Here is a 17,500-nt window from a genome sequence, read left to right on the forward strand (position 1 = left end):
AAAACAGAAGTTATACGGATTTTGAACAAAAGACCTGAACCAATCTTAGCAGTGAAAGCGTAAGAAAAATACTCATATTCAAGGTAACATAAATCATTTCTGTAATCTTGAGATGAGGCATTTTGTTAATAAAAGTATGGCGGAATCTTCTTTTTTTTATCATAATGGAACATCATTCGATGAACCAGAAATCACAAAATAAGATGTGAACGCCTCTTTAAGAAAAAAAAGATATATAAAGAAATGATTAGACTAATGTGAAATAAGTAATCTAATAAATAAATGTCCAATACGAACAGATGAAAAACAAGAAAAAACATCACCAGAAAGGGAAATAACCTTGGAAGAAGCCGGTGTCACTCTAAAAACATGAACAACGGAAAGAGTCCTAGGGCGGATGGCTTTGAAGCAGCTTTCTTTTTCTTCTTCTTTTTTAATCGTGCGTGCCAGTCACAGAAATATCAGCCTCTCAAAAAGGAGGACTTATAACGAGTATTCCTATGCCAGATAAACTCAAATTAATAGATAACTGGAGACCTATTTCACTTATGAATGTATTATATAAGATATGTGCTCGTACTTGGACTGCAAATAAGGGGTCGGTGTTGCGTGTTGGGGGCGTTTTTGTGGGTGGAGGCCGACCGTCCCCTCAGCGCCACCATTGCCAAGTGCTGAGAGTCATAGCCCCACCTGAAGCCGTGCGCTGCCTGGCTGGCTCTGTACTGGTCATTGTAGATCAGTACCGATGACCACGTTTTGCGAGTGGCCATCTTGCCGACTTTCGCCGTGTAAGCCGTGTGGTCAAGGATACCCTGGCCCGACAGACGCCCTGTTTCGATGAGCTTGGCCATGATCCTGCTGTTGGCCGAGAGGTATTGAACGGTGATACGCTGTCCAGTTTTGGTTTTGACTTTGACAGACGAATAACAACCCCCTCCTTCAGTTCAGTGTCCTCTGGTGCCCCGTCATCACGAAAGGCAATAAAGTCGGGAATCTGAAGTGTTCCCTCACCTGACCGCATCGTGTTGAGGAAGCCGGTGGGGCCGAGGTCTACGTGCCGTCCGCTGCCGTTCGATACAGGTCGTCATTGGTAGAAATAGTCACTGTAGTGTTATCGCTGACCTGTTTTGAAGTAGCTGCTATGCTGTATTCCCTCCACAAAGGTTCCTTGTCCGTTGCCTGAAGCTCGATCAAAAGCGCCATTGTTGCTACACGATGCCCTGGTTTTAAAGGCAAGTCAGCAATATCGAAGTTTGAACCAATGGACAAGGCCAGCCACGAGTCGAAACCATGCTCCGACAACGTTTCCCCGGCATTTCCAGGGAGACCCTTGGCCCAGTCTTTGAATTTAATTTTTTTTTCAGCCGTGGTGCAATACATAAAACAATTTGTTTTAAAAAGAATGTCAGTAACAACTGAAGTGCGCAGGCACACAATGAACAGGAGATCGTGCTGCGGGCTGTGCGCTGCTGGGAACTAAATAACTTTTACATTTCGCTCATACAGGCTGTTCTGAACACCTGTACTGAGCACCTGTTCTGAATCTGAACCCGCCATCACACAGGTATGAACTTGCCAGCAGATTTCACGTCCGACAAGGGTAAGCAGAGGCCAGTCAAAATCGGATTTAACTGTTTGAAGCATTCGAAACATTCAAATATTATTTATACTAAATACAACTTAAAGGTTCTTTCAAAGTGAATTAGTGAAGACCGGACTGGATTTATTGCGAACTGGTATTTGGGGGATAACATTAGATTTATCTGCTATTTAAATTTAATGCATTGAATCGGCCACTTGTTTTCCTAGATTTTGAAGAAAAGAAAAAGAAGCTTTTGACTGTCAAGACAAGCGATTTCTATTCAAAGTACTGGAAGCTTACGTTTTTGGAGAAAGAATATCTAAACGGAAACAAACTTTATATAAGAATATCAAAACGGCATTTATCAATGGACATGCTGCAGATTGATTTCCTGTTGAAAGAGGATGTCGACAAGGCAATCTACTCTCCGCTTTTATTCATATGGCGTATATAAATACCAATCATGAATAGGCAGATAAAGTCACGAGTAATTATTAGCAATAATAAAGAACATAGATTTTCTCAGTTGGCTGACGATGCTCAGTTAAATGAATGATGTTGAGAGAGTATCCTCCGGTATCTGTCTCCAGCTTGTTACAAAAGTCGTGAAAGTTTCTGGGCTTTATATGAATGCAGGAAAAAAAAACGGCAATCTGATAATATATATTAAAAAAAATATATATGAAAAAATTGGGAAAAAATCTTGCAACATTTAGATATATATTGAAATCTGGAAAAGTTTAAAACCAAACAGTGTAAAATGATAAACCGGGGGCGGGGGGAGGGGGGGGGGGACTAAATGTACCAAATGAAAAAGTATACATGCAAGCATTTGAACTCACTGGATTCCAAATTTAAGGTAACGATACAAAAATGAAAAATTATTGTTTGTGCATTGCATCGACCCATTTTTCAATGAAATTGAAAGATATGGCTTTAGTTACGTCCAAATAGATATAAAGAAACGACATGTTTTAGAAGCATACTGTCATGGCGTATAATTGATTACAACCAGCATCTCAAGTGCAGTGACTACATTTCTGGTGCGGCCATCGTCTCTCGAGAGGGAAGGAGGCCGACGATGAAGTTGCTTTCAGAAGCTTTATTCTGTAATGAGAATATTGAAATTGGAAGTAACACAATAAGATAAAATATATTTGGAATCATAAAGTTCACCGTATGATCCATTCCTAGATGACAATGAAATTTTCCTCATTCAAAATGATTTTAACTTGAAACACACTTTTTAACGTTCAGTGGTTGCTTAAAGTTAGTAAGCCAGATAACTGCGTATATGATATTCATGGGCCGCAAAAAGTGATGAATTCTGTATCAAAAGGAGTTAAGACAGCCTGTAATAGTTCATTAACAGATCATGTCACCCTTCACTCATCCCTTGACTTGTGCTGATGTCCTTGGGGCACTGATGCACGGATCATGAGTGTACTTAATGCTTTAAAAAATGTTTTAATATTACGTGTGTTCATAAGTTTTCTTTTACCCGGTTTGTTGTGTGTGCTGCATCCTCCAGTTGATATCGTGAGCCGGGATGAGTTTTGATAAACCCCAGCACAGCACGTTGTGACAAATCCGTGACCGACACTTTATGTGAAGTTTCGGGATATTACTTCAGCATGCGATTATAATGTAATACACTATAATGCACTAGTTTATATGTATTGTCTCGTGAGGCGCGTAGAGACCATTATATGGAGTTTGCGCCATATGAGTATAATATGTTATGATTATCATCAGAGAGAAACATGAAAGACCCAAGCACGACAATTGAAATGACATGGCGTTAAAACACTCAGTGCTGTAATAACCCTTTAAGGAAACAAAAGGCAACATACTCTGAACAATCCTCAGGCCCCAGTTTGTAGTGACTGGCATTCGGAAAGCGTTTCAAATGACTACACGTCTCAGCTCTCTGTGAAGGAGCTCACCATCGCCCACGAACAGTTTTTGTATGTCTTTGCGATCGTGCGTCCTTGTATACTTGTGTATATATGTGCGTGCGTCTGTGCATGACTGCGCGCGCACGTGTGTGTTTGTGTGTGGGTGCGTGCGTGCGTGCGTGTGTGTGTGTGTGTGTGTGTGTGTAGGGACGGTATACATCTATAAATATGTGCTTGCGACCGTGCGCGCACGTTTTTTTTTTTTAAATCGTGTGTGTGTGTGTGTGTGTGTGTGTGTGTTAGGGGTGGTATGCATTAGTAGATATGTGCCTGTGATCATGCATGCGTGTTTTGGTTTGTGGGTTTGTTTGTTTGGGGTTTTTTGTTTGTTTGTTTTTTGTTGTTGTTGTTTGTTTGTTTTTGCTTGTTTGTTTTTTCTTCGTTTTTTCTTTCTTTTAGTTTGTGTTTCAGGTGTTGTGTAGATAGGTGAATATGTGCCTGCGATTGTGCGTGCGTACGCGTTGTTGTTGTTGTTTTTTGGGGGGGTTGTTTTGTTTTCTTTTCTTTTCTTTTCTTTTTATTTGTTTGTTTGTTTGTTGTTTCATGTGTAGGTATGCATGTGTGTGTAATTGTGAAGTTGTCATGTTTACTTAGAGAGGGGGTGAGGGAGGGAGGGAGAGAAGACTCCAAAGTGTGTGTTTATACTGCTGACAGGCGGACATGCAGCGGCGGGGGACATCGGTTCCAACTGCGACACTGGCGACGTGTGCACACCCACTGGCTCCTACTGCGACACCACTGTCTCCAGCAACAAGCTGTGCAAGTGCAACACTGGCTGGTTCCAAAGCGGCATAACTTGCAGTCAGTTTCCCTTCACCCTCTGAACATTTGTCATGTTATCTGGTGAAATAACATCCAGGACTATTTGCGTCTAGGTTTCTTTCTTCTCTGTCTAGACTCCCATGAACTTTGCTAGAGCCAGTTTTTTTGTTGTTTTTTTGTTGATTCTGACTCGTCTGTTTGTCTCTGTCCGAAAATGATCAGAGCAGTTTGTATCATCCTCATCGCTTCTTAATTAATGTCTTGGTACCAGTTTTTAAGTCAGTCTGGCTAAGGTGTCACAGTCTGGGTTGTTTATTGTGTCTGTGAAGGTGGCATAGCCATTCTCTTACCTCTGTGTGTGTGTGTGTGTGTGTGTGTGTGTTTATCAGCTTGTGACAATAGCAGACTGTCCATTTTGTGTGTCCACTTTTTCGGTGAAGGTGCAGTGACTAGATGGTGAGTCTTTTCTTTCTTTTTTTTTCTTTTTTCTCCCGGAGATGGCTGTACCGATACGATACGTCTCACTGCGTGTTTATTCTGTCTGCGTGCCTCCTAAAATGTCAACGCCAGTTGTTTTTGACTCACTTGTGTAAACAAAGTGAGTCTATGCTTTAACCCGGTGTTCGGTTGTCTGTGTGTGTGTGTGTGTGTGTGTGTGTGTCTGTGTGTCCGTGGTAAACTTTAACATTGACATTTTCTCTGCAAATACTTTGTCAGTTGACACCAAATCAGGCATAATAATAGGAAAAATTCAGTTCTTTCCAGTCATCTTGTTTAAAACAATATTGCACCTCTGGGATGGGCACAAAAAAAAATAAATGAAGCCTAATTATATGCAAACTGCATTTACTGTTATAGTTATATTTTTTGTATTCTCTAAACTTGGCACTTTGATCTGATATTCTGACCCAACAACAAGAGCAGTCATTATTATCATTTTTTGTTCAAACAGGAACTTCTTTTGCTAAGCATGGAAGTTATATTTATTTTGCAAACGTTTGGTGCAGATAGTAAAAAAGGGAAATTACTCTAATTAATGCTAGGGGACTTAATTTGCTTTAAACTGATCTTTCTCATCTGAAACATTACATTTTGAAATTATACTCAATACATAAAAAGCTTGGATTTTTTTTTTTTTTTTTTTTAAGTGTATCACAAGTGAGTCTTGAAGGCCTTGTCTCTCTTGTTTGTTTTGTTTTTGGGTTTTTTTCTTTTTGTTGTTTTTTGGTTGTTTTATTGTTGTCGATGTTGTTTTTTCCCTTGTTATGTCTTCCTGTACGTGAATATGTTAATGTATGGTTATGTATTGTGCCTCCCTGCGTCAGAATAACACCACTAGCCTGAATAGATTTTTTTTGTTGTTGTTGTTGCTGTTGTTGTTTTTTTGTTTTTTGTTTGTTTTTTTGTTTTTTTGTTGTTGTTGCTGCTGTTGGTGTTGTTTTTTTGCTTTTTTGTGGGGGTGGGGGGTCTTTTTTTCTTTTTTCTTTTTTTTTTTGGGGGGGGGTGCATTTGATTGGTTGTTTGGTTTTCGCCTATGGCTAAACCTGTCTTCATATTTACTCAATTTTTCCCCCAAGCAAACTCTTGAATGTTGCTTGTTTTCCTCAATGTCGATTATATTTTGGAGGCGCATTGTCTTCACGTCTTCAGAAGAATGAGAAGCAAGTCTCGTTTTTTTAGTTGTTGTTGTATTCTTTTTTTGTTGCTACATGGGTGTGTGCTCGGACTGCTATGCGTGTGTGTGTGTGTGTGTGTGTGTGTGTGTGTGTTCATGTCTGTTAGGTAATGTGCTCTTGTGTTCACGTCTTCAGAAGAACAGGAACCGCAGGTGAAAGTTTTTTGTTGGTTTTGTTTTCTTTATTGCTACGTGGGTGTGTTGGCTGCGTTGTTTTGCCTGAATGTCCAATAAGAAGTGCGTGTGTGTGTGTGTGTGTGTGTGTGTGTGTGTGTGTGTGTGTGCGTGTGGTAGTGAGTGAGTGTGTGTGTGTGTGTGTGTGTGTGCGTGTGTGTGTGTGTGTGCAGTTCAAGGAGCCGGCAGGCCATGTCATGATTCTGAGTGCTACACCGGCCTGAACTGCGTTAGCGGGCAGTGCGCCTGTGACACCACCACCGCTGGCTACGGTGCTGGCAGCTCGGGGGATCAGACCTGCTGTGAGTGTCGTTTCCACCCTATCATCCTCTCATGCCACTATATCTATCGACATCTGTATCTTCAACATATCTTGTTCAAATGTGTACAGTAAATGGTGCAGGAACGAGTCGAGGCTACAAGTCAAACGTTTAAACTGGAAACAAATACTCCTAGGGGTGCACGGATATATATATATATATATATAGAGAGAGAGAGAGAGAGAGAGAGAGAGAGAGAGAGAGAGCTATATGCATGCACTCAAGCACTGACTAAGCGCGTAGGAGCGCGTTCGGTTACGCTGCTGGTCAGGCATCTGCCTAGCAGATGTGATGTTGCGTATATATGGATTTGTTGGAATACAGCGACATCCCCTAGAGAAACTAACTGAAACTGAAACTGGTTGCAGCATGATCGGGGAAAGGTCTGGTCTTGATTTGCAGTCTGCATCTAGTCACTTAGCACATGTTTTTAAACTGATGTAAATCATTGCATTCTGTTTTCATCCTCCGCACTCTTTTAAGATTTGTTTTTTTGTATTTTTGTTGTTTTTGTTTTTCAGCTTGCCCTACAAATTATCAACTGCAGAGCGGAGTGTGCAGTAAGTTTTGTTTTCCTTTCTTTTGTTTTCTTGAACATTGTGTGTAAACAAAGTGAGTGTATGTGATGAACCTGCTCCTACTGTTATTGTTTGTGTGTACGTAGGCTGTGAATGTGGGTATCCATGGTTAAAGTTAACCGACTCATTTTCTCTGGAAATGCTTTGTCAACACCAGATTTGGCTTTGTCAGCACGAAATTGGGATATAAAACAAAACTGTCTTCTTCCCTATATTTCAGTTATAGCGACGTGTATATTTCGGATTAAATCGGTTTTTTTTTCTCTCCATATTTCAGCTATAGTGACGTATATGTTTCGGATTAAATCGGTTGTTGTTGTTTGTTTGTTTTTTCAGATTTTAATTATAGCGACGTTATGTTTCGGATTAAATTGTATTTCTAGACCGTGAACGTTTTATTTTGTTGAGCCTATGGATCCGCAAGATTTCTGTTGGTTGTTTCTGGTTCGTTGCTTGATTAGCGAAAATCATATTTGGTTCAGTAGCGGTTTTGAGTCAACATGACATTGTTTCTTGTCAACAGTTAAAAGAAACACAGAAAGAAAAGAAAAGAAATTCTTTGAGGGACCACATAGAATGACACCACTTCCGCATTTTACGCATCGTCTAAATGCAATAACTCAGTTGCTATTTTAAAGGATGAAAATCGTAATATATGAAATTACCGTGGAAAGTCATGACTGAGACAAGGTGAGTTTGAAACATTGACAGAGGTAGGGTATACTCTATTTTTTCACAGTCGTGAAATAAAAAAAAATATCGGTCGATGTGGACTGCTTCAGGCGGAATGGTACCGTTTCCAGTCTACAACTTTCGTTTCTCCAAACACTTATTGCTGACGGTGAGCAAATATCTGAATGGGATTGATGTATAAGCAGACTTGCTCTGAGTCTTCCGCCCACAACTCCCGCCCCCAACCCACTGCCTTTTCGGTTTCGTCGTCGTTGGTTAATCAGCAAGAAACCGACGTAAGTCATGAACGTTTTGCTTCTTGCTTCTTTGGCAAAGTGTGTGTGTGTGTGTGTGTGTGTGTGTGTGTGTGTGTGTGTGTGTGTGTGTTCTTTAGTTTAGCGTCTTTTCACTATCAGTGATACTAGACGATTAAAAAAACAAACAAAAACAAACAAAAAATCAATAAAACAAAAACCAAAAAAATACAGGGGGTGGGGGCGGAAGGGGGGAAAAGAAGAGGAAAACAGAAAAGGTAGAAATCTACCAAAAAATGCATACCTAACATGCAATAATATTTAACAGTAACAGTTCAATAATGATAATAATCAGAAACCACTAACACAATTCTGAAGAACATTGAAGGAATGTAGAAATAGGGCTATGAACTAATGCCTGTGAAAGTTCGACCATAAGAACCTCGTCAGAAATAACTTTCGAAAAACCATCTGCAGAGTAGTTGTTCTCTTTGAAATACTTGGGCAAGAAGGTACGTAACTGCTGACATTGAAAAAAACAATGATGCAAGCTGAACTGCTTACCACAGATGCATGTAACATTTTTACTATACTTTGTCTTCAGCGCATCAAGTTTTATTAATCTTGTATAGCACGCTGATGGATTCGGTATCTTTTCTTTAATAATATTCTCGGGGAATAATGTCCCTTTATATTTTTAAAACTTTTCCTTCCATCGGTTATGAAATCGACCCCATGCTGATTTTTTCTAACAAAGTGTATGTCTCTTTTACGGAAAGACTGACATGTAATTTTGTCGATATTTCTGAATCTTGTGCTCCTCTTTTAGCTGCTTTATCAGCAGTTTCATTGCCAAGAATGCCCACATGAGAAGGCACCCAACAAAAACTGACTTCAGTCCCTTTAATCTTCAAACAATGAACCCGATGATTTGCCTCAATAACTAAGTTAGGTCTTGTTTCAAGGCTAAATAATTCTAGAGCATAAAGTACTCTGTGTGTGTGTGTGTGTGGGTAACAAATCGCTTTGTACATGTGTGGTCGATGACAATTTTTAATATGGTATCTTTTTGTGCATGTTAATTTTGGTGTTGTCTATTGGAAAATGCGGACAATTTTCACACATAAGGTTCCCAGCCGATGTTTTGTAGGATGACATATTGTGAAACATATGAATTTGGCGTCATCCGCGAACTACGTCACGCTCGCTGGGGACTGTCTTCAATTTCTGAACGGCCGGCTTGCCTTTGGTGCATTCGGGAGTGCGAACTGGCTTGCCTTTGGTGAATTCGGGAGTGCTAACTGGCTTGCCCTTGGTGAATTCGGGAGTGCTAACTGGCTGGCCCTTGGTGAATTCGGGAGTGCTAACTGGCTTCCCTTTGGTAAATTCGGGAGTGCTAACCGGCTTGCCTATGGTTCATGGTGTGTGTGTGTGTGTGTCTGTGTCTGTGTATCTGTGTGTGAAATATGCATGAGTGAATGACACAGGAAACGAATGATGAGCACCCGATGGCAGTTGTCAGTCGGGTCTACCCAGGTAGGCAACCTCTTGTACAAATCAGTGACTCCGTGTTTTGTAAAGCGCAGAAAGTTCGGTCTCTGACCGAGGATAGGTGATATATCAGTATCCATATCATCATCACCATCATTGAAGAGTGGAGCGGAAGAACAGAATATCGGTATAATGATCAAAAGCAAAAGATGAAAAAAAAAAAAAAAACAAACAACAACAACGATACACACAAAAAAAAACAACACAGTTCCTTCTTTTTCTGATTTTGAAATGGATTGGGAATCAAACATACTTACATAGTCAGTTATACTTTCTGACCTTGTCTGTAGTTTTAATGACTGTAGCGCTTGATGAACACAGAATGTTTTAAAACATTTAAATGGAAGCTGATCAGAAAATTTAAAAAAAAACAAAAAAACATTAAGATTGTAAATGGTTCAGTCGTAAGATCTGATTTATTCAAAACACATATCATGGAATACCAATCAGAATTTTGATGACACTTATAGGTTCGGCTTTACTTCTGTTTTGTATCCACGTTGAAATGTTTTCTACTGAGGTATCAGATTTCGGCAACACACATTTTTATGTCAATAAGAAATTTACAAGTGTATATTTCATCTGATTGAGATATTCAAGTTTTACTGAACATGACTTAGCAGCAGGTATGTATTTACTTCTCTTTTACCGCAGCGTAATGATAATGATCATGCTTGTAAGAGTTCACACTTACGAGTAAACAAGAAGCAAGGATCGCATGTCTGACCAATATTGGTGAAAACACGGTTGAATTATATGTATAATCTCTCTCTCTCTCTCTCTCTCTCTCTCTCTCTCTCTCTCTCTCTCTCTCTCTCTCTTGCCCCCCTCTCTCTCTCTTATCCCCTCTCTCTTTTCTCTGTCAATGTCTCTCACCTTCTTTCTCTCTCTCTCTCTCTCTCTCTCTCTCTCTCTCTGTCTCTCTCTCCCACCCTCTTTCTCCCAGTGTCTTCCATCTCCTCCTCCTCCTCTCTCTCTCTCTCTCTGTCTCTCTCTCTCAATGGCTCTTACCTCTCTCTCTCTCTCTCTCTCTCTCACTCACTGTCTTCCACCCTCTTACTCTCACCCTGTTTCTCTCTCTGTCTGTCTCTCTCTCTCTCTGTCTCTCTCTCTCTCTCCCACCCAGTGTCTTTCATCTCCTCCTCCTCCTCTCTCTCTCTCTCTCTCTCTCTGAATGGCTCTTCTCTCTCTCTTACCCCTGTCTCTCTCCCTATGTTTCCTACCCCCCCCCCCCTCTCTCTATCTCCCACCTCTCTCTCCCAATGTCTTTCATCCTCTACTCTCTCTCTCTCTCTCTCATTCTCTCTCTCTCTCTCTCTCTCTCATTCTCTCACTCTTTTTTGTAGCTCACTGTCTCTCTCTATGGGGGCTTCTGATGATGGCTTTGCCAAACCGCTGAACCAATAACCATGCATGCTGCATATTTTCACGAGACTGACTAAATAATTCAAATCAACGTCTGCAGAAAAGAAAGCGAATCAAGTGTGATCAGGCATACCATTTCTATTTGTTTATCAAGACCGCCTCCCCACAACAGAGAGGGGTCAAGTATGTGACATAAACAGACAAAGGCTTCTGCTCATCATTCCGTCCTTTTTAGAAAAAAAAAAGACAAAGAAAAAAAGGCGGTTCACCTGTGCAGTGAAGTTTCTGATGTCATTCCGTGTCATCTTCTGTGCAGAAAAGGTAGCGGGTCAGACGTGCAGCGCTGCGAGTGAGTGCCTCAGTGTGTTCACGTGTGCTGATGTCAGTGGCACCAACAAGTGCACGTGCGACACGAGCAGTGGGTACGCTGCTCCAAGTGATGGAGCCACTACCTGTGGTAAGTTTCCAACTCTGTGTGTGTGGGGGTGGGGGGTGGGTGGGTGGGGGGGTGTAGCGGGGTGTGCATGGATGTGTGTATATGTGCATGTATGTGCATAGTAGGATATGGTAACCTCTTTCCTGACGTCGATCCTTGCCTTTGGGTATGATATTTAAAAAGTTGTGTTTCCGGTTCCCTGGTACATATCCAGTTCCAAAACTGCTTGCCCTTGAAGAACTGATTGGGTAAATTCTCAGTCCATTGACAACCACACCCCTAGCATGCCTTCGAACAAGAATCTAAAACTCTTTTGGCTTCAAATAGAGGAGTTTGGTATGTGCATCATTCATTTATTATGCCCATTGCTCCCGGTGGAGCATAGGCCATCGACAACCACTTGCCATCGCACTCTGTTCTGGGCTGTTCTGGCCATTCCAGTCCAGTTGGTCTCTTGCTGCTTCAGCTGTGCCTCGGTATCTCGCCTCCAGCTGTTGCAAGGCCGGCCTCTCTTCCTCTTTCCCTGCGGGTTCCAGGTCAGGGCTTGGTGCGTGATGCTGGACGCTGGCTTCCTGAGGGTGTGTCAGATCCAGCCCCACTTCCTCCACAGTATCTGCTTGGCCACTGGTTCCTGTCCTGCTCGCTCCCACAGATCTTCGTTTCAGATCTTCTCCTCCCATCGGATCTTGTAGATGCACCTCAGACAGGTGTTGAAGAATGTCTGAATCTTCTGCTGCATCGTCTGTGTTGTCCGCCATGTCTCGCATCCGTAGAGCAGAATTGACTTCACATTGGAGTTGAAGATGTGGAGTTTGGTTTTTGTACTGATTGCTCCTGATACCCAGATGTTCTTGAGCATGATGAAAGCTGTTGTTACCTTGTCGATTCTGGCTGTGACGTCTCAGTCCATGCCTCCTTGTCGGTCAGCCACGCTTCCCAAGTAGACGAAAGACTCCACCTCCCTGATGGGCTCTCCACCGACTGTGACTGGTGTGTTGGCAGTGGTGTTGATCTTCATCAGCTCGGTCTTCTTCTTGTTGATCTTGAGCCCTGTCCTGGCTGACGTGGTCTCCAGGCGAGTGGTCTTGTCCTGCATCTGGCTGTGGTTGTGTGACAGGAGCGCCAGGTCGTCAGCAAAGTCGAGGTCGTCCAGCTGTGTCCAGAGTGTCTACTGTATGCTGTTGTTCCTGCCTGTTGTAGTGGTCTTCATGATCCAGTCGATGACCAGGAGGAAAAGGAACGGTGACAGCAGGCACCCCTGGCGAACTCCAGTCTTCACCTCGAAACTTTCAGACAGCTGGCCTGCGTGGGCAATCCTGCAGCTCATGTCCTGGTAGGTGTACCGGATGAGGGAGATGATCTTCTATGGAACTCTGTAGTGCCTCAGCAGCTTCCACAGCGTCTCTCTGTCCACACTGTCGAAGGCCTTCTCATAATCTATGAAGTTGATGTAAAGGGGGGAGTTCCACTCTAGCGACTGCTCCACAATGATGCGCAGGTTGGCGATCTGGTGGGCACAGGATTTGTTCCGCCAGAAGCCTGCCTGCTGGTCTCGGAGCTTGGGGTCGACGGCCTCTTTCATCCTTTCCAGTAGAACCCTGTTGAGAACCTTGCCTGGCGTTGACAGGAGCATGATCCCTCGGTAGTTGCTGCAGTCCCTGAGGTCTCCTTTCTTCGGCAGCTTGATGATGACTCCTTCTTTCCATTGGGCCGGTACCTCCTCCTTCTCCCAGATCTTGCTGAAGAGGCTGTATAGCATGTTGACAGCTGTTTCCATGTCTGCTTTGATGGCTTCTGCTGGTATCTCATCTGGCCCTGCAGCCTTCCCATTTTTCAGTCATGATGGCTTTCTTGATCTCTGCCTTTGAGGGTTTGTCGCAGCTGATGGGCAGTTCTGTCTCTGCAGGTGGGATGTCTGGTGGTGCATCAGGGGCGGGGCGATTCAGCAGCTCCCTGAAGTGTTCTGCCCATCGTTTCAGCTGTTCCTCGGTTGTTGTCAGTGGGTTCCCGTTCTTATCCTTCACTGGCTTATCTGTCTGCTGTAACTTGCCCGTCAGCTTCTTGGTCACCAGGTACAGGTCCTTTAGGTTCCTTGTCCGGCTGCTGCCTCTGTTTGACTGGCCAGGTCGTCGATGTAGTCCCTCTTGTCCTTCTTGATGCTCCTCTTTACATCTCTGTCTGCTGCTGTGTACTCTTTATGTGCCTTTGCCTTCGTTGCTCTTGCTTGGCTCGTGTTCCTTGTTTCCAGCTTGTGGATGGTGTCAGCAGAAATCCTTCCTTGTGCTGAGTTTTCTTCTTGCCAAAGACCTCTTCACATGTGTCATGCCAGAGCTTCTTGCTGCGTTCCCACTGTCTCGATGTCTCACCGTCTTCTATCAGCTTTTGTAGTGGCTAGAACCTGTTGGAAAGGCTAATCTGGAATGCTGCTTGTGTGTCCTTGTTTCTGAGCAGTCCAATATTGTATCTTGCCCGTGTGTTGTTGGCCTTGGTGAATCTCTTGAGGCGAAGTCTCACTGTCGTCATAAGAAGGTGGTGGTCTGATGACACATCGGCTGCTCTCATCAGTTGTACATCCTGCCATGATCTCCTGAACTTGCGGCTAATGCAGATGTGGTCGATCTGGTTCTCCGTGACGTGGTTCGGGGATCTCCATGTGGCCTTGTGGATGCACTTGTGTGGGAAGATACTTCCTCCTATCACCAGCTGGTTCAGGGCGCACAGGTCTGCAAAGCGCTCACCATTTTCATTCATCTGTCCCAGTCTGTGTGTCTCCATGGTGTCCTCGTAGCCGGTGTTGTCCTTTCCGATCTTGGCGTTGAAATCTCCCATCAGTAGGGTTATGTCTTTGGCTCCTCTTCTGTCTATCACTGTCTGTAGTTGTTGGTAGAAGTCAGCTTTCTTCTCTTCTTCCGCATCATTGGTGGGAGCATAGCACTGGATGATGTTCAGCCTGATGTCATTCTTCTTGGTGGTAAACTTGGTTGTGATGATGCGGGAGTTGACAGGTTCCCAGCCAATGAATGCCCCCTGTGCCTCCGCTGCCAGAATCAGGGCCACACCCTCAATGTGAGGGGCTCCATCCTCTGTATGTCCTGAACACAGCAGTTGCTCTCCAGATGAAAATCTCATCTGTCCTGACTGTAGCCACCTTGTCTCACTCAATCCTAGCACTCCGATCTTGTAGTTTTTCATCTCTCTCGCTACTTGGATGGCTCTTCCTGCTTCATACATCGTCCTGATGTTCCATGTGGCTACTGGCGTTGTTGTCCTGGGTGTCAGAAGGGGAGTCAGCCTTGCAGCTTTCTTTTGGCTTTCACTACACCGCGTCATAAGTCTCCGGGACGGAGACCCTTCCTTGCCCAGGTGAATGTTTTGGTTCTTTGTCGTCGATGCTTCTGTAACTGGTCTTTTTTACAGGTAGGGTAGTTAACCCTACGCAGACCCCTTTATCCCCCGGGCGAGGTGGTCCTGCCTTACTCGCCTCTTACAACATGCATGGCAGGGCAGTAGGTCAATTCTATCAGTGCCCAACCCAAAGGGCGAAGTTTGGTATTTGCAGGGGGTATTAAAATGGCACTTAGTCACATTTAGAAATCACACACACACAAAAGAACAATGGTGACTCGAACATGCTCTCTCAGCACCACTTCCATACCACCACCACCACCACCACCACCACCACCCCAACCCCCCCCCTCCCCACACACACACACACACACACACACACACACACACACATGCACGTACATACAAGACAGGGAGGTGTTAGCAGTTTAAGTGACATTGTATTTTCATCGTCAAAATTTAGAGCAGGATTGAGTGCTGAATCACTGCTAAATGAAGGCAGAAATTGCCTTCCTGTAGTTTTCAGCCAACAAAACCATGATAGAAAAAGATCTGAGTATCAAACCAATCAGTTTCAAAGATACATCACTTGAAACTTAAGAAGCGGAAGCTGTAAGAGAACTGTGCTCAGTTCTAAACAAAATAAATTATATAGCAACCGTCATAGACTACCTTCACGGAATGAAAAAACCTGGATGAACAAGCAAGTCACTGTCAGACTTTGACAAAAAAGGGAGAACAGAGCCTTATTCTAATCCAGAAATTATAGAATAAAATAAAGAAAAACAGAGCTGTTCAAAGCTACAGTATGTGAAGCGAAAATAATTTGAATCCTCAAGTTGATCATTGCTGTTTAAAATTTTAAGTGTTTGTGGCTAAAAAAAAAAATTGTTTACCACCATATAAGACATAGAATAAAGTCTTTATGGCTTGTGATACAGTATCTTCATTTATCTATACTTTAAGTAACTTTTTTTTGTTGCTTATCTTCCGCTCTCTCTCTCTCTCTCTCTCTCTCTCTCTCTCTCTCTCTCTCGTCTGTGTTTCTCTATACTTATCGAAAATCAACATATTTCAGTTTGTTAAGTAAGTGAAATGGAACGTGTGATGGAAATACAAATTGCCATCATATTAAAATTTCTGGGCACCTTCAGTTTCTGCAGCATTACAGATTCTGACAGGTCTAGGTTGAAGAAATAATTGATTGTTCATGATATCAAGCAGATTTAATGAAGAAATATGTCACATTCTATGTCCCTCCAACACGTACTCTTTTACAATACCGTGTGTGTGTGTGTGTGTGTGTGTGTGTGTGTGTGTGTGTGTGTGTGTGTGTGTGTATCTGTGTGTGTGTGTGTGTGTGTGTGTGTGTGTGTGTGTGTGTGTGTGTGTGTGTGTGCGTGTATGAGTGACTTCAGCGTCTGTTTCCCTATACTTGTCCAAAATGAACATGCTTCGGTTTCTTAAGTAAGTGAAACGGAACGTGTAAAGGAAATATAAATTGCCATCTTATTAAAATTTCTGGGCATGTTCAGTTTCTGCAGTATTACGGATTCTGACAGGTCTAGGTAGAAGAAATACTTGATTGTTCATGATATCAAGCAGATTTAATGAAGAAATATGTTACATTCTATGTCCCTCCAATATGTACTCTTTTACAATACTGCGTGTGTGTATCTGTGTGTATTTATATGTGTGTGTCTGTGTGTATGTTTGTGTGTATGTGTGTGTGTGTGTGTGCGTGTGTGTGTGTGTGTGTGTGTGTGTTCGTGTGTGTGTGTGTGTGCGTGTGTGTGTGATTTCAGCATGTGACACTGGCTACTCGTCTGAAAGTGGAGCATGTAGTAAGTATTCAATTTTGTGCAAAATAGTTATGCATTGTGAGTATAGGCTGCTCCTGTTCAAATATTAGATAATGTTCTATTTATTATCCACATATTTGTTAGCAGGCTTTTTATAGTAAAATTAGCCATTTCGAATTATGTTGCTTGTTTTTTTCGCAAAAGATTGTTTTCTATGCAAGGGTGGATCCTACTAATAATTTGATACACATTTAAGCCTTTTAGCTATTTCTGAATAAATAATGGCGAAATTGTGTGATTTCAGTAAGTTTTTCCATATGTAACAAACTTGCTCATGAGATGTTTTGATCACAGGACAATAAACAATTTCCGTAATATTTGCATTCTGAAAGAAAGGGTTGATGTGTTGTATACGATTTCGAAAATGCGTGATCCACCCCCCCCCCCCCCCACCCCCCCACCCCCACCCCCCTTTAAGCCAGCACCATGACACGACTATAGCCTTCCAAAACTATTGACAGCTGTTATTTCATGCGATTGGATTACCTGATCTAGTGCCCTCCCCCTTCCTTATAGCCAGCACCATGACACAGCTATAGCCTTCCAAAACTATTGATTTTTCTGTCATAAGTATCATCATTTTTTTCTTCCTGGTTAACTTTGCCAGATAAGAGACAGAGAGATAGAGAGAAATGGGGTGAGAGAAAGGAAAATAAACTTGTTACTTTAAAACCGTCTTCATGTCAGCAGAAAAGAAGGTGGTTAAGACGTGAATTAGCATGATTATGTACAAACCAACCTCTCTGCGAATGTCAGACAGAAAAAAAGGCAGAAAAATGATGAACGTTTCTGCTGACATTTTTATATCTTTTATGCACAGAAGAGAAGCACGTGTGACAGTCAGTATCATTTGTGTGCAGAAAAGGTAGCGGGTCAGACGTGCACCGCTGCAAGTGAGTGCGTCAGCGTGTTTACATGTGCTGATGTCGGTGGCACCGACAAGTGCACATGCGACACGTCCAGTGG

At 42.7% G+C, this 17,500-nt stretch overlaps 1 protein-coding gene across 1 annotated transcript in view; it reads left to right on the plus strand.

The window, feature by feature from the left end:
• The window catches only part of LOC143301030 (uncharacterized), a 44,652-nt gene that overhangs the window by 1,785 nt on the left and 25,367 nt on the right, over positions 1-17,500 (plus strand). The window contains exons 2-7 of the mRNA XM_076615031.1: positions 4,195-4,341; positions 6,325-6,453; positions 6,993-7,031; positions 11,208-11,348; positions 16,478-16,516; positions 17,395-17,500. The exon at positions 17,395-17,500 is cut by the window's right edge and continues 35 nt beyond it. Coding sequence (XP_076471146.1) covers positions 4,195-4,341; positions 6,325-6,453; positions 6,993-7,031; positions 11,208-11,348; positions 16,478-16,516; positions 17,395-17,500 — 601 coding nt within the window. The remainder of the gene's footprint in view (positions 1-4,194; positions 4,342-6,324; positions 6,454-6,992; positions 7,032-11,207; positions 11,349-16,477; positions 16,517-17,394) is intronic.

The sequence above is a fragment of the Babylonia areolata genome, chromosome 27, assembly GCF_041734735.1.
Source record: "Babylonia areolata isolate BAREFJ2019XMU chromosome 27, ASM4173473v1, whole genome shotgun sequence".
NCBI lineage: Eukaryota > Metazoa > Mollusca > Gastropoda > Neogastropoda > Buccinidae > Babylonia > Babylonia areolata.